This window comes from Epinephelus fuscoguttatus, linkage group LG21, assembly GCF_011397635.1.
Source record: "Epinephelus fuscoguttatus linkage group LG21, E.fuscoguttatus.final_Chr_v1".
Classification (NCBI taxonomy): domain Eukaryota; kingdom Metazoa; phylum Chordata; class Actinopteri; order Perciformes; family Serranidae; genus Epinephelus; species Epinephelus fuscoguttatus.
In genome coordinates, this window is record NC_064772.1 from 21,259,641 (window position 1) to 21,285,112 (window position 25,472).

The following is a 25,472-nucleotide window of genomic DNA, read 5'->3' on the forward strand; positions in this document are numbered from 1 at the left end:
TTAGAAAAAGAAAATTTGTATTTTGTACTGATGACTCAGGATTTAAGATTTAAGAGGGGAGAAATAAGATGCTAGTGCTGAATGAAGATCATATACATCCCACCAGTCATATAATCAGGATTGTGAAATTATGTGGTGCAAACAAAACTCTCCGTTCAGTTAAAAAAAGATAAAATACTAACAAATGTACATGGAAAGCCCTGAATATGTTCCATATATTTGTTTATTTGTACCAGAAAGCATCTTGTCTCCTCTCACCTGTTTCAATTTGCGTATGAAGAGTGTGAGCAAAAGCCAGAAGAGAGTGGCCACCACACAGGTGCAGGTGAGTGTGGGAATCTCCAGGAATGAGGCTTCTGAGGCACCTGGACACACACGAGCCACAAATACACACCAGTGCTTAATTTACATTCATTTTAAATTACACATTTACGTTTAATGTACAAACATGCCTGGAGTGCACAGAACTTTGAATATTGTGAGCTTTATGAGGCTAAAAAAAACGCAGATAAATCAGATACTTCTGCTACTACTATCAGACGTGCTTGATGTTGTAGTTTTTACCCACGCTTCCAAATGGGGGCACTGTGTTTTCACCGTCACGCCATGATCCAGAAACACTATCCAACTCCCTCATTAAATCCCAACTTAATTTTTTTCCCCTATTTTTGATGTGAAGAAGTAGAAACGTTCAGCTCAGTGCAGTGCAGAGCGTCTGTGAGATGCAGGCCGGGCCCTTCTGGAGGAAATAAAAATGGGAGACAGCTTCCTTCCTGACTGATCAGAACACAACAACACACACACAGCCACTCCTCTCTGCACACCCTGACCGGGAAGCGCGTCCACCACTTCTGCCAGGGAATGATACTCAAACTGGGGGGTAGCAGAACCACACGGGGGCCTGCCTATTCTACCACCGGAGGTATGAGTGTGTGTGGGTGTGTATGTGTATGTGTGTGTGACTGAGGGGAACTGAACAAAAGGCTGAGTGTGTCCCACGTTGAGATTATGTTAAGACGTTCTTTGATCAGTGTTTACTCAGGGATTGATAAACAGTCATATCACCTCCCATTAATAGAAGTGACATACCACGCCATACAAACAAAGTGGTATAGCGTACTATATGTCCAGACTACACATCTATTTACAGGACTGGGAACAATGGACATTCAGACATACCCATATATGGAAGGGTCATATCGCTGAGGAGACATATACTCACCGTTGACCCATATATAGGCAGAGCTCTCTGCAGACCCCCTCTCATTGGTGGCCTGGCATGTATACAGGCCCTGGTCCTCCACTGTGATTCGATCAATATGGAGGGTGCCATCCTCTGGTGATATCACAATACCTGGAGATGGTGGCACAAACTCTTAGACACTACAGTACAGCTACAGTTTGCATGTTTATGGTATTATTTTTTACCTGATCCTTGAGACAGAGCACGTTCATCCTTGTACCATGTGATGGTCGGGGGTGGGACACCCTGAGAGGGACAGCTAAGGATCACTGAGCTGCTGACGTTGACGGTATAGTCGGTTAGATTATCAAGCAGCACCGGAGGCTCCAAAACTGAAGGAGAAACATACACCATGAATAGTATACAGTACAGGCCAAAAGTTTGGACACACCTTCTCATTCAATGCGTTTTCTTTATTTTCATGACTATTTACATTGTAGATTCTCACTGAAGGCATCAAAACTATGAATGAACACATGTGGAGTTATGTACTTAACAAAAAAAGGTGAAATAACTGAAAACATGTTTTATATTCTAGTTTCTTCAAAATAGCCACCCTTTGCTCTGATTACTGCTTTGCACACTCTTGGCATTCTCTCAATGAGCTTCAAGAGGTAGTCACCTGAAATGGTTTCCACTTCACAGGTGTGCCTTATCAGGGTTAATTAGTGGAATTTCTTGCTTTATCAATGGGGTTGGGACCATCAGTTGTGTTGTGCAGAAGTCAGGTTAATACACAGCCGACAGCCCTATTGGACAACTGTTAAAATTCATATTATGGCAAGAACCAATCAGCTAACTAAAGAAAAACAAGTGGCCATCATTACTTTAAGAAATGAAGGTCAGTCAGTCCAGAAAATTGCAAAACCTTTAAATGTGTCCCCAAGTGGAGTCGCAAAAACCATCAAGCGCTACAACGAAACTGGCACACATGAGGACCGACCCAGGAAAGGAAGACCAAGAGTCACCTCTGCTTCTGAGGATAAGTTCATCCGAGTCACCAGCCTCAGAAATGGCAAGTTAACAGCAGCTCAGATCAGAGACCAGATGAATGCCACACAGAGTTCTAGCAGCAGACCCATCTCTAGAACAACTGTTAAGAGGAGACTGCGCGAATCAGGCCATCATGGTCAAATAGCTGCTAGGAAACCACTGCTAAGGAGAGGCAACAAGCAGAAGAGATTTGTTTGGGCCAAGAAACACAAGGAATGGACATTAGACCAGTGGAAATCTGTGCTTTGATCTGATGAGTCCAAATTTGAGATCTTTGGTTCCAACCGCCGTGTCTTTGTGAGACGCAGAAAAGGTGAACGGATGGATTCCACATGCCTGGTTCCCACTGTGAAGCATGGAGGAGGAGGTGTGATGGTGTGTGTTTTGCTGGTGACACTGTTGGGGATTTATTCAAAATTGAAGGCACACTGAACCAGCATGGCTACCACAGCATCCTGCAGCGACATGCCATCCCATCCAGTTTGCGTTTAGTTGGACGATCATTTATTTTTCAACAGGACAATGACCCCAAACACACCTCCAGGCTGTGTAAGGGCTATTTGACCAAGAAGGAGAGTGATGGAGTGCTGCGGCAGATGACCTGGCCTCCACAGTCACCGGACCTGAACCCAATCGAGATGGTTTGGGGTGAGCTGGACCGCAGAGTGAAGGCAAAGGGGCCAACAAGTGCTAAACACCTCTGGGAACTCCTTCAAGACTGTTGGAAAACCATTTCAGGTGACTACCTCTCTCTTTCATGGAGAGAATGCCAAGAGTGTGCAAAGCAGTAATCAGAGCAAAGGGTGGCTATTTTGAAGAAACTAGAATATAAAACATGTTTTCAGTTATTTCACCTTTTTTTAAGTACATAACTCCACATGTGTTCATTCATAGTTTTGATGCCTTCAGTGAGAATCTACAATGTAAATAGTCATGAAAATAAAGAAAACGCATTGAATGAGAAGGTGTGTCCAAACTTTTGGCCTGTACTGTATATGTGCCAAAGTTTGAGTGTGTATGTGCAACTCAACTACAATTCTAAGGTACTTGCACTTTATTTCCATTTTATGCCACCTTATATTTCAAATTCACTACATTTCAGAGACAAATAATTTTATTTTTACTTCACTACATTTATCTGACAACTACAGTTACTTTCTAGATAATTACATAAAAATATCCAATCAATGTAAAGGGATGCTTTGCCAATTTTCAACCAGCTTTGTATCACAACAGTGTGGGCAGTATGTGTAAAAATGAACATTGGTAACCAGGCTGTTGCTCGAACTACAGATTGTCCTTCTACATTTTCGTATGCCCGCCACCACGGACACAGAGGGTGTGTTTAGAAATACTCACTCTGAGTGACAGAGTGTATTCAGGCGCACACTAGACTGTTTGTAAATACAGAGCGCTGTTGAAAGGTACTGTTCAATTTTTCAGAAGACCGAACTCTCGCAGGAGAGCGCACTCTGGGCCCTGTGTCTGAGGAGGTGGAGTAGCAGAGCGCCAAGCAGAGTGAATGTGTGATTAACTGACAAGAACTTAGATTATCCATTACACAGACAAAGCATAAGTGTCACAGCCTAATTAATTAACACCAAAGGTAAGTTTGACTGATTTGATTTAATTAGCATTCTTACTTTTCTTTTAGTGTGCTAATCATATTTTCATGTTTTCCAAAGAAGAATACCAGCAAAGATGAACTATATAATATGATTCATACATTGTAATGAACGTCATGCATGGTAAAAATACTATTTTTCCAGGTAACTATTCCTTTAAATGCACATGTAATGTGTGTAGGGAAGCATACAGATCTGAATGTATAGTATTATGTAAACACTTGGTCTAATATTACAATAATGGAGCATCATCAGGTAATCAGAGCAAAATGTAGCCCCAACCTGGCGGCAACTTATTGAATGTAATCATGAAAAAGTATAACTTATCTTACTATATAATGACAAAAACTCTGTGTGTGTGTTCCACGTTTTTCTCCTCACTGACTTGGCCAATCCATGTGAAATTTGGCACAGTGGTAGAGGGTCATGGGAGGATGTGAATGAAGCAATATTACATCAATTGGCCAAAGGGGGGCGCTATAGCAACCTATTGAAATTGCAAACTTTGAATGGGCATATATCCCCCCGTATGTCGTAGAGACGTTGCACAGAGATGCCTCTCCTCATGAGGAACAAATCCGCCTCAAGAATCCATAACTTCCGGTTATATAGATTTTTCAAATCGATCTCTTCCTAGGAAGTTTGACCGATCTGCATGAAACTGGGTGAACATAATCTAGGGACCAATATCTAAAGTTCCCTCTTGGCAAAAGTTGGAAAACTTACTAAAACTGAGCTTCTATAAGGCAATGAATATTGCAGAGGGCGTGGCTCATCACATGAAGGTGTATAACATCTCAAAGGTTTCACCGATCACCACGCAACTTTGTAGACATATGACCACACATAATCTGAGGGGACCCCTCCATTATTGACCCCATCAAACAAAATGGGGGTGCTAGAGAACTAATTTCTTATCTAGGCCTAACCAGCATATTGATTTTTACTAAACTTGGTAGACAGTCATTATATAGTAAGATAAAGCAATCGTACTATCAAATTCACAAAAACTCTGTCTGAATACATTGCTCTTCTTAATGGGTTCAGGTGACTATTTAATCTGCAATTTCCTATGACCTGTATCTCAAACACACACCATGTGAAACTGTACGTGGGCAACTGTGCACTCACTGGGTATGGACTAGTTTACAGTATTGCTAGGAGCTGTTTTGTTTGTCTGTGTCAACATTTTAGTCTAGTCCTGTTATTTTGTTCACTATTATAGGTGAGTTGTTTTTGTGCACTGTCACAAATGTAAAGTTGCTGTGGACCTCAGGAAGAATAGCTAATGGGGACCCTAATAAACTTAACTAAACTAAACTTAACAGTTCGCTAATTCCTGTAGAACTAGAACACTGTGTTTTGTAGAACAACAGCGCTTTCATTTTAGCGTCGAGCATCAGATTAGATTTATGAACGCACCCAAAGAATTTAGGTCAATCTTAGATCAGACTTCGATCAAACGGTAGAACGAGGCAGTGCTGATCAAATAAACCAAGATTTTGTTACTGCACTGCCTATTTCTCACCTAAAACATCTTCAGAAACATATTTTAGTTGACTGTTTGTATGTAATGCAAAAATGTGTAAACAGGAAGTGGGTGCATTACTGTTTCCTGTATTGTAAAAACTGAGGATGAAGATAAAACAAGCAGTGCTTATCAAATATAAACCAAGATTCAGGTACTGTGTTGCCTGTTTCTCACCTGAACTGTTTGTATTCACATAACACTGCTCAGAAACGGCTTACTCTTAACTTAACTTAACTTTAGATTATTAGTGACCAGCTAGCCACCTCACAGTTCCCTGTGTCAAAACGGCCAAGCTTGCATTACTGATGCGTTCTTACCTTGTTCATGAGAAGAAACCATATGAATGCCTACCTCTTGTTAACAACCTCATAAGTTTCGAGTTCACGGTTTCGTGTACATGGCTTCCTGTGTCATAAACAAGAGCTCATGAGTGCCATTTGAATGCAGCATATGTAGCACAGTGGCAGGAGTGTTTATTGGTCTGTTGTGGTGCAGTGCTTTCTGGTAGCTGTAGGCTTCCTATCTCCTGAGCAAAAGCAAATGCTACAGTCTTTTCCTCTTCTGTTTTCTTTGGTCACGTAGCACCGATTTCAAAAGTATCTGCGCCCGTCGACTGCGCAGTCTCATGAAAAGACCATCACTAGTCCACCAGTGAATACTTCTCTAAAGACAATGCATTTTATCTGACTCCACAATGTATATAAAGTAATTAAAACTAGATCCACTTTGACAAACTAAAATGCAGTTTACACATGAATACATATATATTAGAAATATAATTCTCTATAATGAGGATTTTTGATACTTTAAACTTGCAGTAAGTAAGTATTACGGTCGCAGTTATTTATAGACTGAAGCAGATTTGTGATGAAGTGAAAGCAGTGCTATTTTTTCCCACTGTTTTCTGGACCAGTGCCACATTTGGACAATAATCGTGCAGTGGCTGTGACACATTTTTCCAGAAGAGTGGCCTTGGCTTCAACCTGTGAGTCAGCTGATGTTTGGCTTCTCTTGGGCCCCTTACTCACCCTGAAATACCCTGCAGTACAAACGTTTCTAAAAAGCAACAACAATGTAGTATTTCATCATGTGGACAGTTTTGGGCCCAAGAGTAAACACAATGAGCTGAAAGCAGTTTTTTTAAGATTCGTTCTCATGCACTACGATATGCACACACTATAATTAGACCACATTGCTCCCTGAGTCTCTCTAACCCCAAGTTTTTTAGTTTTTTCCCCATTCTCCCTCTTTTTGGCTCCTAAGCTTCTCTGTCTCTGGTCGCCCTGTCTCTCTAGTAATTCCCTTGTGTGCGTCCCGAGGGAGGAAGTTGATGTGTTGGGCCCTGATTGTATAGAGAACAGCAGTAAAAGACATGAAGAAAAGTCACTTAACCAAGGCGACTGATTGTTGTTTCCCCTATCTTCCTCCTGGACAACAATTGATGATTGTCTGCGGGGGCTGGGGCCTGACAGTGTCTGATTGGCTGATTGTTCCTGCGGCCCTGTGTGGGGGCCTGTAAATGTGGCATTGTGGGAAGTGCCATTGTGTGCTCTTCCTCCAGACAAGAGCTCATTCCCACGTGAAAGAGGTGCTGAGCTGGAGCGCAAGAGCAAAGGCAGGGTGGGGCCCCAGGAAGCTGAGGGGACCCAATTCCCAAGCAGCCAAACTCTGTGAGAGAGGGTGTTTGTTTGTATGTACGTATGTGCAACATATGTGCACAAAACACACGAGGAGGCTGTGAGTTTTAAATGTATAGAGAGAGTGACTTTGATCTGTGTTTGAAACTTAGCTATAAAGAATCAAAATTAGGAATCAAGAAAATCAAGTTTCAGATACAAATCAAGGGCCTTAACATCTTACTTGGGCCCCAAGACAATAGAAATTAATCTCTGGTCCAAGAAGAGTTTTCAGTTCTTGCATACCATGATTTGTATGGAAGCAAAGAAAGCTGAAATGATTTGAAATTTACAAGCATCTCATACCTATGTTAAAATTTAAATAGCACTGAATTTATAGCATTGAAATATTCTGATTTAAAGTCAGATACAAAATAAAAAATAGCCAAAAGATATATTTATTTAAGTTACTCAAATTAAGTTGGTTGGATTTAAAAATGAGAGTCAGTTTTAAGAATTACTAAAATTGGATTTGTAACGTTCACAAGCCAAAATTCAAGATGATGAATCTAACATGAAAATCTGGCCTACCAAGGAGTGATCAGGTGAACCTCTCAGGCTACAATCTGTCAGTCATATGATCTGAGAAAAAAAAAAAATTCAGATGGGCAACTGGGAACCAATAGACACTTACATTTTTCTAATGCAATCTGTGAACTTAAGGGGAAAAAACAGGATTTTTAGACTGAAAATTCAAATTGTAAGGGATTTAAACCATGAATAAAATAAGAGGAATGGTTTAAACATTTAATTTATAATTCAGTGATATTTGAATTTAATTTGAAGTATACAGCAGTGGTTAAATATTAGTTATATATTCACTTGCTTAATAGTACCATAAAACGTCACTTAAAAGCCTAGTCCCAATTAAATGCCCAGTCAATGTTAGTAGCCCGGTGTGGCGTCACATTTTGACAAATAAAGACCTGTCTTAATTAGAGGCCTGGTCTGGTTGCAAGGCAGTTTTTTTTTCTTCTTCTTCTTTTTTTTTTTTTTGTTGAAGTTCTTCGGATGTATAAAACCGGGTTGCTGGCTACCAAATTATGTGGCCATTCCTCGATTACCCTGTTAATTATTCATATTCCTTTAGCCCATAAGGATCCTCAGATCAAAAGAATCAAAAGGGCTTTTAATAAAAATTAATCCAAGTTGTAAATATTGTTTTAACAGGATAAAGTGGTATTATGTCGGCATGCCAGGTGCTGTAATCCCTGAGTGCCATATGTCACTCTTCCTCTGATGTGCTGTCTGTCAGAGCGAGATCACATGAATGATTCATAACCGTAGTAAAGTAACACGTGTGAAAGGAATTAAGGCCTGTCCCAAAAAAAGCCTGTTGATTTCAGTGATTTAATTGAAGTTTAATGGTAATAAAAAATAGAATATTAACAATAAAGATAATCCTAATAATAATGGCCCTTATGTGCTTCCATACATTGTTGCTTTCCAGTTATTGTTTCGCTGTCGTTGTTATTTTTCTATTTGTTGCTAAATGCTTTTATTGTGAAGCACCTTTTAACTTTAGTTTTTAAAAGTGCTACATGAAGAAATCTTTATGTACTTAATAATTTATTTTTTGTAGCACGACCTAAAAAAAAAAAAAAGAAGCAAAAAACACAATCCAAAAATGCTTCAAACAAATTAAAGGACTACTGTTTATAAAAAGTGGCAAAGTAAAATTATTAATTTCTTTGAAAGTGTCCCCCAAAACCCACAGTGCTACCTTTAGGCTCATGGATGTTGAGGAGGAAGATGAAGGGGAGATCTACTCACTTGTGACCACCACCTGTGCATCCTGGTGTGTCTCCTGTCCGGTGATCAGGTGGCGGGCGGAGCATCTGTAGGCTCCAGAGTCTCTGGCTGTCAGGTTGCTTAGCAACAGGATCAGAGCATTGGAGAACTCCCCCGATGTGAACTGCTGACTGCTCAGGGCAAGGCTGCGGGATTGGCCGTCCTCTGTGTCATTCACCCGTTGCCATGACAGCGCTGTGAACAGGTACTTATTGGCCTCACAGGTGAGATGCAGGTCTCCACCCTCTCTAGGTTCATCCCTCTGGTTCACACTGAAGCCCCCCGGGACGTCTGAGGGACGCAGAGATGGATTGATGGAGAAGAAGAGGTGAGGAAGAGGGAAAATGAGCGAAATACAAACCTCCACTGCTCTCCTGATGAATGAATGAGCCCTCTCAGTTTCTCCACATGCGAATGTGGATCCTGTCTGGTGCCTGAAACCAGGAGAGCTCATTCGACTGATTCTCCATTTTTTTTTAACCTTTGACAATGTTGAATGGCTATTGTGGGTAAAAGCAGCTAGTGGAATACAGTGAAAAGGCTTTTTATTTACTTAAGCCATTTGAAACTTCCTGTGGAAACGGCTCGAGAGTTTCCTGATGGCAGATAGTGTTTATCTTTCCCGAACACCCCAAGGCCTCCCGAAATAAAGCGGACCTGCCAGTCCAAGGAAGTGCGCTGCACAGGGAAGTGGAACGATAAGAGCCCCAGGTTCCTGTTTCGCTCTTGCTAATACACTAATAGCTCGGCAGAACCTTATGCACTGACACACTCATGCACGCAAACAGTCACTAAAAAACCTTTACCTGTATGCCTGTCTGACCTCACATCACACGCACAAAAAACAAAACTGTATGTACCCAGTGCACGTACACTACTTTGTCCTGCCAAGGGCTTCAACCTATGTTAATGTGTGCAGTGCTTAAGAACTGTTTAGTTTCCAGTGTGTAACATACCTATTCGAGGTCTTGTACCTGGTACCCTATTTACCCATGAAAAATGCTCAAATTTGTAGACAGAAATTTGGAATAATTTAATTTCTAAATACTCTTAAGCAGATTTAATTGTGAAAAGTGACATTTCTTCAATATAAAACAAACTGAGCAGCTTTGAATTGTGACCTATTGATGGATAAGGAAGCTGCTGTATCATTCCAGATCAGTTTGAGTTTGTTGCTCTGGAGCATCACGCTCTCCCCACAGCAGAGCAGCAACCTTACTGCGGTGTCTCTTTTGCATGTCTCTGACATTGCGTCACCTGTCTCATTAATGGTGGAATGACCTTACAATCAGTAATGACTCCATACACAATAAACTTCCAAAACCTGCATACTCAATTCTATCCCTGCCCATCTTCTGTTCTCCCCTCCTGCTCATTGCCTTATTTTCTCTCAGCAGTTTACTTTTCTCTTCACCTCGCAGTTTTTACTTACACATTATAGAGACAGCCTGAGTCTGTGTTTTAGGAAGATACAATATGAGGCCATGACGTTAGCTCTAAACTGCTAGATGACACAAGTTTGAAAAAATGGTGTGGGTGGGGTAATTTCAGGTAAAAGGCCTGGGGGATGTTGAGCCATATTTTGTGACTGAAATGATTTGACATTTTGAATTTTAGACCAAACACCATAATTCCACGCTCCTATATTTGTATTTTTGTCATATTTCTATCCATGTTCAGCACTCAATTACTTTTTTCTTTTTTTTCCTGTTGCTTCTGACTCTTGAGTTGCTGTAGGGTGTGATTTTTCCCCGATGTGGGATTAATATCGCATCACATCGTATGCATGGAGATGTACAGAATGGGAAGTTCATAAATCAGGTGGTAAGGGATGTGAAGATCAACAGGATGACTTAAAGAGAACACAGGAAATGAAAGAACAGAGAGGTAAAAGGAACAGGGTATAAGATTTACCCCCATGTGGCTCAACTTATCCTCCCCCGAGCTTCATTCAACCCTCATGGGGGCAAGTCGAGCCAGGACACCACTTTTTGGGAACATCATACAAAAAACTGTCAAAGTCATCATTCCCAGAGATGCACCACGCCCTAAAATATATGTACATATTTTAGTTGGAGGCGTTACCATCATGCCCTCACTTTAAAGACACCTCAAATAAAAACAGACTTGGTGTTTCTCCAAACTCATCAAATACCTACTATTGGTCAGTGGCCTGATGGTGCCAGACACTGTCAAACACAGGCACTCTGTGTTGATCCGCCCAGGGCAGCAGCATTTGTTGACACTTTGGGCAACTACCATAGTAAAAAGAGTGCAAAAGTCTGCATAGGGTAGGAAGAAGGGAGGTAGATTGGTCAAACACACTCTGGACTTTCATCTAAGAGCTAGTTGTTCATGTCCCGTGTGAAACCAAAAGTCAGTTGAGTTATTTTAATAGTGACATAGTGTGCTAATATGTGTAGCATACTATGCTAGTGACTTGTGTACGTGTCATATATCACCTGATGTGACATGCCATTAGTAACATATGTAGTTACTTTAAGCCAAACCATTATGGGGGTTTTTAACCTAACCACATGCTTTTGTTGCCTAAACCTGTTTCTATATGTTCTAAGTTCATGTTGAAAAAGAGTGTATACATTTAACACGAGAAACTGTTCATTTTCTGTAGAAAAAATTGAAGTGTAATTTGAAAAGAGACAATGCATGTAACAAGCGTAAATTGACACGCTGCCCCTGAACATCCAAAACTGACACAGAGAAACTGATTCATTTTACCCTAATCTCCCCTAATCCTGACCAAACAGAAGAATTAAGATCATTTTATTATTATTTCCCATCTTCACTTATTATTTTGGACACAATATCAGTACAAAAATGATTTACCAATCCAATAGTGAGAAAGCATCAAGTGGATCAGCTGATATGGCCAAGTTTCATGTTGAAACTGAAGAGGGAGTAACGTGAGAGAAGCAAGCAGATGACAGGAAGAAGACAGAAACTAATTATTTAAAAATAAAATTCTAGGAAGTGAAAGGGAGGAGGCGAGAGAACAGATACTTACTGTTATATAATTTTTAAGCTATGAAAAAAAACCCATTTCCGGATGTTGGGAAAACACGCAAACGCCCAAGAGTTGTATATATGAGGAGATGATTCAGTGATTCCTCACCTGTGACGTAGAAGTGAATGTTGAGCTGGTCTGTGCCTGCAGAGTTTGAGGCGACGCAGCAATACACTCCGGACACAAAGGCCTCTGCCACAGTCAGGACCCCCACTGTCTGTGGAGAGCACAAACATCCGCATGAGCAAACCGACACATTTAAGGTTCGAGCTCGTTACCTCTGCCACTGATGGCAGGAATCATATTTTCCATGGGCCCACTTAGCAGACAATAGGGGTCTCTGAGCCAGACCTCCTGCCCACTTCCAACTCAGTGGGCAACTCAACATGCAAGCCGTCAATTAGCGTTAATAAAGGTGCGTGTCTGTGAATGTGTGTGTGTGGAGGAGAGAAGGGAGCGAAGAAGGGCAGTAAAAGCAGAACTGCAAAATGTTCCCAGTATTACTCACTTTTGAGCAAAGGAAAGTTTTCGGATGTGTTTTATTTTGGATGTTGCAGCATATGATTCAGTTTCTAGTCAGATTTTTTTGATTAATTTCCATCAAAGCATCCGTTATTAATTGCAGTTAAGGGTGTATTTTTGTGTTTTAAACCCAATTTTCGACACTAAGTAAAAATCCTGTTTCTAACCCAACAGGCCTCCTCTGTCACCTACCTTTTGCTTCCCTTGAAGCACTTCCTGCCTGTGCGTAATACTCAGGATGTGGTTGCTTGTGGAAGTGGCGGGGACTCTCTCGGTCACAGGGCTCCATAGCGAGGAAGATGCTGGACACACACACCTTGAAGACGGAAGAGTAGGAGGAGGAGGAGGAAGAGGAGGAGGATAGGGACAGAGACTCAGCTGTGTTGACACAAGTCATTTTATGCTGCCTCCAGGTGTGTGGGTGTTTTTCTCAGCTGTGCTCGGCAGGAGGAAGACCAGAACATTAGGGAAACTCCTTGATCATCGCTGCTTAATGTTATCCTCACCCTCCTTCACATAATCATCATAACCAAACAATTTTTTGTCAATAGCATCACGTCCTCTCACCCTGTCCTACATGCTGACAATGGTGGATCTTTGGAGTGCTATGTAATACTGGATTGTTCATCCATGGAGGATGCAGAGGTGGTATTGTAATCCCATGGATCAACTTCCTTCCATTCTTTACAAATCATCCCACATTTCCAGGACAGGAGTTCCTGTCCCTCTCAATGAGTCTCACAAGTCTAAATCCATAGATTACGCACTGGTGGAGGTATGGGAACAGGAGCTTATACAGCTGGCTTTGTGGTTTATATGTGCACATCTCCTTGTGATGAGAAACTCTGAAATCATATAGGAGCTGAGGAGGGGCCTTAAACACACAATGCTTGATCAGTTAGTTTCAGAGTTGAAGGAAAAGGTGTATATTTCATCTAAATCTCTGTCTTGCAACAGTATTATATAAGTAATGTTGAAATGTTTGTTCATATCAAATATGACGATAAATGTAAAGTAATGAACATGTGGTAAGTTTCATCTACAATAAAGTAAATGGGCTTATTAATAAAAGGTATCCCACTATAACTTTTGTTAGGAATGAAGAAACTTCTCCATATTTACCAAGGTTATTAGTCATAACCTGAAGTATATACAAAGTAAAACATTTGATGGTACAGACAGTGCATTGTGGAGGGGGGATATGTTTTATGGTAGACTGAAAATGCAGTCTGAAAGAATGTGTATCACCCTATATCTTCTGCTAGGAAAGAAGGACCTTCTCCACATTCACCATCGTTACAAGGAATGATCTGAAGTGTATACAAAATAAAGCACTTGATTATATGTCATTTGTGCATTGTAGAGAGGAGGTTCATTTTGGCAGACTGAAAACACAGTCCAAAAGAATTTCTATTCCCCTACTGTTGCTAGGAAAGAAGCAACTTCTCCATATTCACCAAGGTTATTCAGCATGAGCTATAAAACGAGATACTTGATAGTGGGGCATCATTTGTGCAATATAGAGAGAATATATGGTTTGTGGCAGACTGAAATGCAGTGTGACAAAAATGTGTACCCCATAACTTTTGCAAGGAGAGATGAAATTTCTCCACATTCATCAACATTATTAGGCACAATCTGAAGTATATACAAAAATAAAATAGTTGATTGCAGGGCATCATCTGTGCATTGAAGATCATGGACACACTTTGTGGTGGAACAAAAATGCAGTCCGAAAGAATGTGGATGCCACTATAATTTTTGTTTGGAAAGTAGTAACTTCTCCATATTCACCATATTCCATTTTAAGACATGATCTGAAGCAGATGCAAAGTAATTAATCATAAAATAAAGACTATGCATTACAGAGCAATGATATGTTTTTGGCAGACCAAAAATGCAGTCTAAAAGAATGTGTATTACTCTATATCTTTTGCTATGCAGCATGGTTATTAGGAATGATCTGAAATGTATACAAAACAAAGCACTTGATTGTATGTCATTTGTGCATCATAGAGAGGAGATACATTTTTGGCAGACTGAAAACACAATCAAAAATAATTTGTATTCCCCTATAACTTTGGCAAGGAAAGAAGAAACTTCTCCATATTCAACAAGGTTATTAGGCATGATCTGAAGTATCATAACATAAAATATGGAACCTGTATCCCCCTTTAACTTTTTCTAGGAAAGAAAAAAACTTCTCCACATTCACCGAGATTGTTAGACATGATCTTTGGTATATATAAAAATGAAATACTTGAGGGCATCTATGCTATGAGTAGATTCTGTGGCAGACTGAAAATACAGTCTGAAAGGATACTAATGTAACCTTTGCAAGGAAAATAGTAACTTCTCCATATGCACCAAAGTTATCAGGCATAATCTGAAGTATTTACAAAGTAAAACACTTGATGGTGCAGCATTATATGTACATTATAGGGAGGGGATTTTGGGCAGAAGGAAAGATGTGTTTTCCCCTCTAACTTTGTTAGGAAAGAAGAAACTTCCCCACACTCACCACGGTTATTAGGCTTGATCTATAGTCTGTACAAAATAAAATACTTCATAGTAGGGCATTGCATTATCAAGAGGACATGCATTTTTTGGCAGACTGAAAATAAAGTCTGAACAATGTGTATTTTCCTATAACCTTTGCCAGGAAAAAAAAGATATATTCACCAAGGTTATTAGGTGTAACATGAAGTCTATACAAAATGAAATAGGCCCACTGAATACAAGTAGAAGGGCGGAGACTGAAAACACAGTCTAAAGGAATGTGTATCCCCTTATAACTTTTGCTGCAAAAAGAAACCTCTCCATATTCAACAAGGTTATTAGGGATGATCTGAAGTTTATACAAAATGAAGGTGCATCTGAAGGGCATCATCTGTGCATTATAGAGATGGGATACATTTTGTAACCCAGAAAAAAATTAAGTCTAGAAGAAACTGTTGCAGAGGGACGCTAGGACCCAGGCGAAATCTGTAGACACTCCTGTGCACATGCTAGCCTAGTAAGGCGTACAAACCTTGTGTTTTATTGTTATAGGTAGCTTAGCAGTGCAAACATACCCTGAGGTATTGTTTTTTTACGTGTAAATATTGAAGTTGGTGCATTTGTAATTGCAAAAATGACAATTACAAAATTTAGCTATGCCAACAACTTGCTGTGTCTTTGTGTAAAGGGTCCGAACAGTCCAGGGAAAGTGTTATTGAAGTTCCCCTGTTGTTGAATGAAAGTGAACTTGCGTGTCACAAATATATTCCCCTACAACTTCTGCATGGAAAGAAAAACGTTTTCAAAATTCACCAAGGTTATTAGGCAACAACTGAAGTATATACTTGTATATACACCTATTATCATGATTATTTTTCCATTCCATCTATCCATCTATCTATCTATCTATCTATCTCAGACAGATTTCACAATCAAAAGAATGCAGTGCCTTTATTTAGCCATTACCCATCATCCTCCCTGTAAACTGTCACTTCCACTCTGTTCGCTGATCCTCTGTCTGTTTATGGATGTGTCACTGCCCCTCTACTCCCTGTCTCTGTCTGTATCCTTTTCTGTCTGTCCTGAGCTCCTCCCTGAGGTTGGTTCCTCTCTGCTCCTTGATTGCTCTTCCTCTTGGCATCTAGTGTGCAACTGCACAAATGACCCACCCTGTGCATGACACCATGGGCCTGACACACATGCTCAGACATACTCTCACATACACACATCCATCACGCGGGCACAGATTACACCAGCTAACACTCCCACACTTCCCAGGAAAAGCTTTCTCAATCAGACTTGCACTCACACACACATATATGATTAGTCAGATGGATGTGGAGACATAAATGTGGTTAGAAACAGCAAACGGACACGCACACACAGTCAGACACATTCACACAGTGTGTGCCTGCGAACAGGGTGAGCAGCAGCCGCCTGGAAATATGAATGAGTTGTGTATCAGTGGGGGCCATCTCCTGCCTTTTTCTTCCTGTCTTGTTTCACTGCCTAAAATACACTTTTACAACTGTCTCTGTCCGTTCCTGTCTCAACCTTGAAATAACCACAGAGCAGTATAAACCAATACACAAATATAAGCAAAGTTTAATGCAAAAACACAAACAATTGATATAACACTTCAATACAGATTCATACAAAGTTGGCAAATATTGTCATTCGTCATACGTAAGTTAGTTGTATAAAATTATTAAATATTAGATTCATATATTACTCATAGAACATCTGTATACAAGGAATGAATCACATTGGGAGACACCCGTAGAATAGGACACAAACACACACACACACACACACACACACACTGACATTCCTGCACAGGTACGTTCACTCACACTTGCTTTACACACACACAGAAACGGACTTTACTGAAATACTTATGGCACTCATACATTTAGATTTTAATTAACTTTCAATACAAAGACAACAGGGCTGTTATGCTGACATCATTCAACACACAAGACATTTTGACATGGGATGACACTGGACGACACAATGTGACAGAGGGCAGTTATAGTCTCTGGTCTGTGGAGACTTCCTACATGGTAGGCGTCTGCTGACCGTCAGTCTTTTTAATAGAGAACTGTAGGCATCCCATAGTGAACAACACAAAGCTTGTCCTCTCTCCTGTTTTGCCCATCCAAGGTGAGCACAGTGGACCTTCTACCAGTGGCTAAAAAAAATCGGAACAGAAACTCACAGCTTTTGTGGATGTCAGAATCAGATTAGGGCTTGGGACAGGCACGGTTCATGCACCCAATATAGTACCACTCTAGGACACAAAATATAAGCAAAGCAGCTCCAGAAATGTGGCTGATGGATGAATGGAATTGCACTTCTTCTGGCTCAAAATGTCTGTGAAATGTGAAAAGCATAAAACTATAGAATGGCTGGGTGTGGGGTGGGGGGGGGACTTAAATTGGGAAAATGAAGGAAATAAATAAATAATCAGTAAAGCGGGTGTCCTTATATCCTTAGTGATGTGGCTTGTTTTCCTCCTTGTTTCTCCTGTGTCTCCTGGTCTTCACTGCTCAGCAGTGTTCCAAGTCACTTTCCTCCTTTCCTACTTTTATTAAGTGCAGGATCATCACATGGGATCATTGGTAATGTCACTGAGGGTTCTGGCTGCTGTGGACAAGCACTGATGAGCGTGTGGAGGTGGTGGTGGAGGGGACGGGCTCCAGGGTGGGAGGCGATGGGGAGCTGTTCTTGAAGCTCGTTTGGGGTGGAGGGCAGAGCTTGGTGAGGGAAGGGGTTGGAAAGGTATGTGTGGGGGGCAGCAGAGCTGGGGGAAGAGGTGCTCAGGGGTTGGGAGGGGGGGGGCTCTCAAGAATAGATCAAGCTCTTGAGGAAGCGGACTGTGCCACGTTTGAAGACGAAGGGACAATCACGCTGCTGGGAAGCGTCTCGCGTCGGAGAGGAAGCCAAACAACGAGAGGAAAAGCGCTCTGATTTTCGCACAGGAAACCCAGTGCACCTCCTGCCCGGGCCAGATAAGAGCGCTGCGGTTCCCAGGGCCAGACCCAGGAGTGGACCCAGGACCCAGGCGCGAGGCCACCCGTCAGCCTGGCCCAGCCTGGTCCACTGTCCATGGGCCTCCTCCAGCGCGGCGTCAGGCTTGTGGTGCAGCCGGGCTGCAAAGAACAAGGGCCTGGTGAGGATCCAGCCAAAAACTAACTAAAGAAACACACTCAGACACTAAAGCAAAACCAGAACCAGAACAGAGCTTTACAAAGGACCATAAATCAGTCAGTGGAGAAGCCAAATGTAATCTGCAGAAACATTAATGTGCATTTACAGTTAAGCTCCTTTATGAAGCTTCTCTACTGTTTTGTTGTGACTGCTTTTAGTGCATGTTTGTTTTCTTTCAGGCCAAACTGTATCATTACTTATAAACTAAAACAAATTTTAAATTGACTTAAATTTGAAATTTGACTCAGAATTGATTAAAATCTAATTTTCAGGCATACAATAATTGGCAAAATTTAATGTGCAGATTGCATGTGACTCTCATCATGATGAAACAAGATAAAATCTGCTCTCATACACACTGTGCATCTACACTATGATACAACCATGAGCTACAACAGGGGCAAAATTTCAGTAATAGTTTTCAGTTAAAAAATCTAAATTCAACAGATTCTCTGGGTAAAGTTGACATGTTTTTGCAGGACAAAAAGAGTTCACATCACTACCTAGCTTCACTCAATAAATATCAGATACTTGAGCATCACCAGCTGGTCTCAGAGATGTTCATGTACATTATGTAGATTACATTTGGCAGACACAGACGGTTGAAACCACCCTGGAGGCACCTCGGCATGGCGCCATGTGAGAGTGCCGGTGTTAAGGTTCAAGTACGCTGATGATGTCAGTGTGTCTCAGAGGGAATAGAGTATGGGCGGCTGCTGTGGTGCTCTCAGGTAATACTTAACCTCTCTGACTTGGTCATAAGCAACACAATAAGTGTCTGACCTCCAAGAACAACTCAATCAATGTTTCTGCCAAGCGCCTGCTCGAGCACTCGTGTGTGTTGACTAAATGACTGTCCCTCAGCATCACTGGGTTGGGCCATTTCTCATGAGAACTTTATATATAGTGTGTGTGTCAGATATAAGAAAAGGCATCACAGGATGCGGTGTGCAATCACAATAATAAACAGGCCTCTTACCCTGCGTCCTGGACAGGAAATTCATTAAATCATAGCGTTTGATTTGGAAACCAACAAATCGTGACTGAGAGCACGGAACTGGCCTCTATTGAAGTGTGTTTTTTTTTCTCTGTCCTTTCAAGTCTGAGATACACTGTGTACGGTGTCTGTGAATGTACCAGGCACACACACACACACACACACACATACACACACACACAGACACAGGCTATGCATTTGTATACATTTAAACAAACATGAAAAAGGAAAAGCGGACAGTAAAAGAACAAACATATGGAGAAAGAGTTGCACAAGCAAGCAAACATACAAACACATACATGATGAGAGACACACACACACACACACACACACACACACACACGTATATGAGTGCACACACACACATGAATAAACACACACACATTTTCACACATTCCCGCACATGAAAGGCCCCCAAAGGCATCTGTTCTGGTTACAAGAAGGAAACGCTGTCTGAACACATGCTGAAATAGACAAAACATGTCTCGTTTTTCAATATCTCACACACACACACACACACACACACACACACACACCAAATAACAACATAAAACAAACAATACATCATTTTTTTTTGCTCCATGTTTGTAACATTGTGGCATTAATATTATTCTTAGCCTATGCAGCCAAAACCTACACAAAATATAGTAAGTTAAAACGGGTACTAACTATAAACAGCCAAAATGTGTCATTAGATGGATTTGACTATTTGTATATCTTTTTTTTTAACCTTTTAATTTTTTTTATAACATACAGACAGAATGGAATATAATATACTCGGGAAATTTTCTTTAGTGTATAATCACCTGAAAATAAAAACCACTGTGTTTTAATTATCTTAAAATGAGACGTTTATATGTACACAGGGAGCAGGTCCTCGTCCGCAGAGTCTGCCATGTTTCTACAGTAGCCCAGAGCAGACAAACCAAACACTGGTTCTAGATAGTGTCATTTGCATTTTTGCGTCGGCCACCATAGTTAACTCCTCTGCGACAAGCAATGTTGGGAAAACACTGACATCAAACTGCTTTATTCAGTGTTTTAAATCACCAGGTCTGTATATTTTGGAAAGGAAGAGACCTCTGCAGAGAATTTGGCTCCCTGTAAAAACCTACAGAATGTCTGGATCTTATGTTATTAGAAAAAAAAGGTGAGCACACATTATCAGGTGCTAGACTGGCGGCCTGTCTGTGACGTGCCAAACAGCGTAGGAGAAACACTGTAGCGTGAAACTGCTTTATTCAGTGTTTTTACTGGTTTAAATCACTTGGTCTGATTGTTTCAGAGAGAAAGAGACCTCTGCGGATAATTCAGCTCCCAATAAAAACCTCCTGAACGATGAATTCTAACTGGGAGAAGTTTCAGCTGGATGCAATCTGCGATCATCACTGCTCGATGCCACTAAATCCCCTAAATCTTACACACTACTCCCTCAAGTTGGTTAAAATTAAGAGCCATTTTCCAGTGGTTTACTGGTGAGATTTTAATGTGCACACTGGGCTAGATTAAGTCTTCTAAAGCAGTGGTTACCAACTGGAGGGTCGCGGTCCAAAAGTGCGCTGCAGGTCCATTCTGAATGGACTGAAGTGACTCGAAAACATGTCAAATTTGTAAAAAACACTTTTTTAAAGTATGGTGAATTCCCGGCAAAGAGCTTTTATTTTGAAGTGCTGTTTCCTGCTGTAGAGTGAGTGATGAAACGACAGCTACTTGACAGGGACAGCAAACTAGCTCAACAAGGTCACCAAATGTAAGTATGACGCTGAATATATTAAACTGTGTGGACCTTAAACTAATGACTAAGGAGAAATCTGGACACTGTGGTTAGTCCAGTTGGGAACCACTGTTCTAATGGCTACTTACAGGCCTTTAGACGGGCAGGGATGCCAAAGCCACTGGATATGCGGGGGAGGGACTCCGTGGGACGTGCAGTGAAGGGCTTGTCTGCTCCCCCGTGGCACTGAGCCCGGGTCCTGCAACGACACCGCTTTCTCCCCTATCTGAGGACTCACTGTCAGACAAGAGACAAACACAAGTTTAAACACTGAGCAAAGTCTAAGGCAGTGCTAAAGATGGTTGGTGGGTGAATAATTCAGTTTCTCACCATTGACCACAAGTGTGAGTGTTAGATTCTGGAAAAGTCCATGTTCCTGGTTTCGTACCAGGATGGTGTACTTCCCAGCATCCTCCTCTGCCACATCCCGTATCACCAGGGAACTCCCATCCATGTGGTATCTGGAGCACTGCTCTGCTGCCGCCTTGCCATCCTTCAACCTGACAGAAAAATAAATAGCTCAGCAAAGTTTGAGGGACTGCGTGCCAAAGTTTTAAGGAGGAAAATTATTTGGAAGTCTAAAATTGAAATTACAGAATTTCTTTTTGATGACTAAATATGATGAGTAATGCCTCCCATGAACTTTCGAAGGAAATGGTGTTGAGGAAGTGTGCCAGAGATTGAGATATATTAAAAAAAGAAGGGAGGCAAAAAATGGTGTGATTTTGGGGATCAAGGTGACCTCTTACCAGATGACTTCAGGTGCAGGGTATGCTCGCAGCTTGGGAGAGATTCTGTAAGATTTCTGTCCTGCCTGTACCTCCATCACAGATTCATGCCTGGGCTTCAGGCGAATAAACGGACGGTCTAAAATAAGGAGACACATGCACATATTTGTGTAAGATTACGAAATAGAATTGGGGCATTTTTCCACCACCCTCAACAGTGACTCAGTCTGTCAAAAAAAGATAAGATGACCAACACTGGAATGAAATTCACTGTAATTTTAAAAATATCAACGAGTAATCTGATGATATGTCTCTGGTCATCATGTCAATGTCAGGGAGTGTCAGAGGAAGACACCCACCATACACAGTAACAGTGACTTGCTGCTGTTTGGTGTTTTCCCCGCTGGTCACACGGCACGTGTAGATGCCTCGGTCTGAACGCTGGAGCTTCGGGATGGTCAGAATGTTGTAGAACAGCATGTGCGTTCTGTGTTTCAGGAGCCTCTTGTAGGTGGAGCCGGTGTTGTTAATCTGAAGGTGGAGAGGAAGACAGAGCCTCAGCATTAACACTGAAGGCTCACCTGTGTGTCCTTGAGATCTTATTTTGAAAACTTTTAAATCCAAGTGCTAGGACTTCCTTTAACCCACAGTGCAGTAGGCTATCTCTTGACTGAATTACTGAGACATTAAAGTTGTTATTTTTTTGTTTATCCTGTTTCTGTTTTGTTTTGCTTTTGCTTTTGCTTTTGCTTTTACTTTTGTATTTACTTAAGGGGTGTAGGAACCATTTCCTGATTAAGCAAACTTTACAGACAGTGTAAAGTGCTTTAATGCTTTATTAATGGTCAGTAAGTGATTAATTAATTGTATAGATCAGTAATAGGGCATTCATGAGGACAAAATCCCCTTGGCTGGTGTAAATTCTCATCTGACATGACTAAAACCAGCTTTTGTTTAACTTTTTAATTCAAGGATTCTCAGTAGTGCTGACCATTTAATCTCAATATATTTGGTCTGATTTCACTTGGTGACCTTTGTTGCATACCACCCACTCACTCTGACCACACATTTCCTGTCTGTCTCCACTGTCAGCTACCACAAAAAAGATTAAAAATGCAAAGAATAAAAGCCCACAGAGCATCTAAACCAACACCGGTTTAAATCCAACAATTTACAACTCCACATTTGGTGTTATTATTAGACAGTGAGTATTAATGAATGACTATTGTTCTGTTAGAGTGGGTAATCCAGAATTGTAAATGTTAAAATCTTAGCAATAGCTGCTCTGTAGCATGTCGTCAAACTGTCCAGTAATATTCTTTTACAACCTGTAAACCAAAACCTTGTCTTTACAAATGGCTACTCACAACTGCATAAAGCTTTAATAAATGATTCATTAAAGGCACATTTCACCCCAAAATCAAAATCTTTTTCCCTTTTACCTGTAGTGATATTCATTTATCTAGATTGTTTTGGTGTGAGTTGGCGAGTGTCGGAGATATCAGCCGTAGAGATGTCTGTCTTCTCTCCAGTGTGATAAAACTAGATGGCACTCAGCTTGTGGTGCTCTAAGTGCAAAAAATATATATTTAAAAAGCTCAACAGCAATGTCTCTTTGCAGAAATCACCACCTGGTTACTTAAGATAATCCACAGACCTTGTTGTTTCTGTAGGAACTATTTCCTGTCTACCAAACTTACACCTGCCAACTGAGCAGAAGGAAGTGAGCATCTACTGCTAGCTCACCTAGCACCATTGTAGTAGCTAAGCTCAGCCAAGGAGGATGCTATTAGAGGATGTGCTTTCTTCTGTTCGGTTGGCAGGTTTAGTTCAACAGACAGAAAATAGTTCCTACATGAAACTGCTCACAACAAGCTCTGTGGATTATCTTGAGTAACCAGGTCATGATTTCTGGAAAGAGACATTACTGTTGAGTTTTTCAAATGTAATTTTTGGCACTTTGAGCACCACAAGCCGAGTGCCATCTAGTTCCATTATATTCGAGAGAAGGCCGACATCTTTACAGCCGATATTGCCAACACTTGGCAACTCATACAAAAACAATCTAGACTGATAAACAACTTTACAGGTAAGAGGAAAATAATGTATTTTTGATCTGGGAGTGAACTGTCCCTTTAAATAATGATAAATAGTCAAACTAGAAATAGTACATTTCAAGATGGCAACCTTTTGCTTTTGCTCGAATAAACTTTTAAAGAAGTACTTTTTCCATGTTCTTTTGACGATCAATAAAGTAACTCGTCTCTGCAGGCTGACAGAATTATACACTCTTGCTCAGTGTCTGTCAAAGGTCATTTGCCATCTAAACCTGTGCTCCTTTGGTTTACACAAGGTCTCCACAGACTTTAATGCAGCTCTGACCTTTCCAGGGTAGTCCCAGGTGATGTTCACTCTGGTGTTCAACTCCCCGGTGGCGGTGCAGTTCATGACCAGTCTCTCCCCCTTCAGGGCCTGCACAGGTCCACTGCTGTTCAGATACACCTCCATGATGTTACTCACTGTGGCAAGACAGAAAGAAATGTAGGAAATGATACACACACATGCGTGTTTATGGGTGATTTACTGTGTATCTAAAAGGACTTCATGCACTTCTGACCTGGTCTGTGTATAAAGTATACACGTGACTTGTGTGTGATGCCATTAGTGATTGTCTGGCAGTAGAAGAGGCCGATGTAGTAGAAGGTGGGGGTTCGGATGGTGAAACCTTGCTTGCTGTTCCAGATGATGTTCCTCTGGTCTGGACTCAGGCTGTGACTGGGGAACTGTGGGAGGAGAAGACAACACCCATTTTAGTTTCACTGTACCAAAATCATGACACACTGTCACCACTTGAGTGCAGCTGAAATCTCACATACAAGGAAGAAATTAGGGAACAACGGAGTCACTGCAACAGAAATCCATCACAATGACTAACAAAAATTTGCAAAACTAGGAAGGAATGTCGTCATATATGTTGTGCAACACCCTGTTAAAGCTGTGATTATACACAGGGTGGAAATGGTCTGTGTCATTTGCATTTGATTTGCTGTCAGAGAGAAAGTCAAGTACAAGTCAAGTCTCAAAACCTTGCTGTTTGGACGTTAGCAAGTCTAACTCAAGCTCAGTCTAAAATCTACAGCCCTGATACCAGAAGCTAAAGCAGCTAAATGAAATAAAGCCATCATTAATCTTATTATTTACACCTTATTCATTTTAAAATTCGCATCTCTAGGACCCAAACAAAATTGTGCTCACTTAGCTACAGGATTTGTTTGCGATCATCTAAATATTATGACACAAATAATTCTGATGGAGGGCAGGAAGTGATAAATCCATGTTGGAAATTGAGGAAAATGACTACATAAAATGGTTGGATGAACCTGCAGGCAGCAGGGACTATCAGAAAATTGAAACTCATGTTGGATGTGTTCCATACAAAATGTGGCAAACGTTATATTTCCCACAACATGACTGATTTGCCCCGTGTGAACACGACTGTCATTGCAAATGAACTCGTCCTCCAGACCTCTTAACGTTGCTAACCTTACACAACAAGCCGATGAAAGCATTTTAGAGCCTAGTGGACTATAACTAAATTGTGTGTGGTTGGCTCCATGACTGAAATGACTGATGTCTTGTTTTTTGCTGAGTGAGTAAATGACTGTCTTAATATTTCAACTCTACATGAATGCACCATTGTCAGGTTAATCATAGATAACTTAAGCTACCATTTTCTACCTGCTAGGTCAAGCATTCCCAGAGATTTGGTGAAATGCTGTTAAAAATCTGGGTCGTGGCTAAAAACACAGAGTAGCTTCTAGAGCCAATCTGAGGCGTGTTTAACACAATGCTTTAAAG

At 41.0% G+C, this 25,472-nt stretch overlaps 1 protein-coding gene across 2 annotated transcripts in view; it reads right to left on the minus strand.

Moving 5' to 3' along the window:
- The window catches only part of flt1 (fms related receptor tyrosine kinase 1), a 55,156-nt gene that overhangs the window by 16,989 nt on the left and 12,695 nt on the right, over positions 1 to 25,472 (minus strand). The window contains exons 5-16 of one of the 2 annotated variants that reach the window (XM_049565859.1): positions 24,232 to 24,397; positions 23,997 to 24,133; positions 21,974 to 22,145; positions 21,636 to 21,753; positions 21,217 to 21,386; positions 20,976 to 21,123; positions 12,599 to 12,722; positions 11,993 to 12,101; positions 8,842 to 9,150; positions 1,429 to 1,575; positions 1,223 to 1,354; positions 259 to 365 (exon numbers count right to left, since the gene is read on the minus strand). In XM_049565859.1, coding sequence (XP_049421816.1) covers positions 259 to 365; positions 1,223 to 1,354; positions 1,429 to 1,575; positions 8,842 to 9,150; positions 11,993 to 12,101; positions 12,599 to 12,722; positions 20,976 to 21,123; positions 21,217 to 21,386; positions 21,636 to 21,753; positions 21,974 to 22,145; positions 23,997 to 24,133; positions 24,232 to 24,397 — 1,839 coding nt within the window. Of the gene's footprint in view, positions 1 to 258; positions 366 to 1,222; positions 1,355 to 1,428; positions 1,576 to 8,841; positions 9,151 to 11,992; positions 12,102 to 12,598; positions 12,723 to 16,490; positions 18,058 to 20,975; positions 21,124 to 21,216; positions 21,387 to 21,635; positions 21,754 to 21,973; positions 22,146 to 23,996; positions 24,134 to 24,231; positions 24,398 to 25,472 lie in introns of those variants that run through there. The other variant, XM_049565860.1, reaches the window with a different exon arrangement.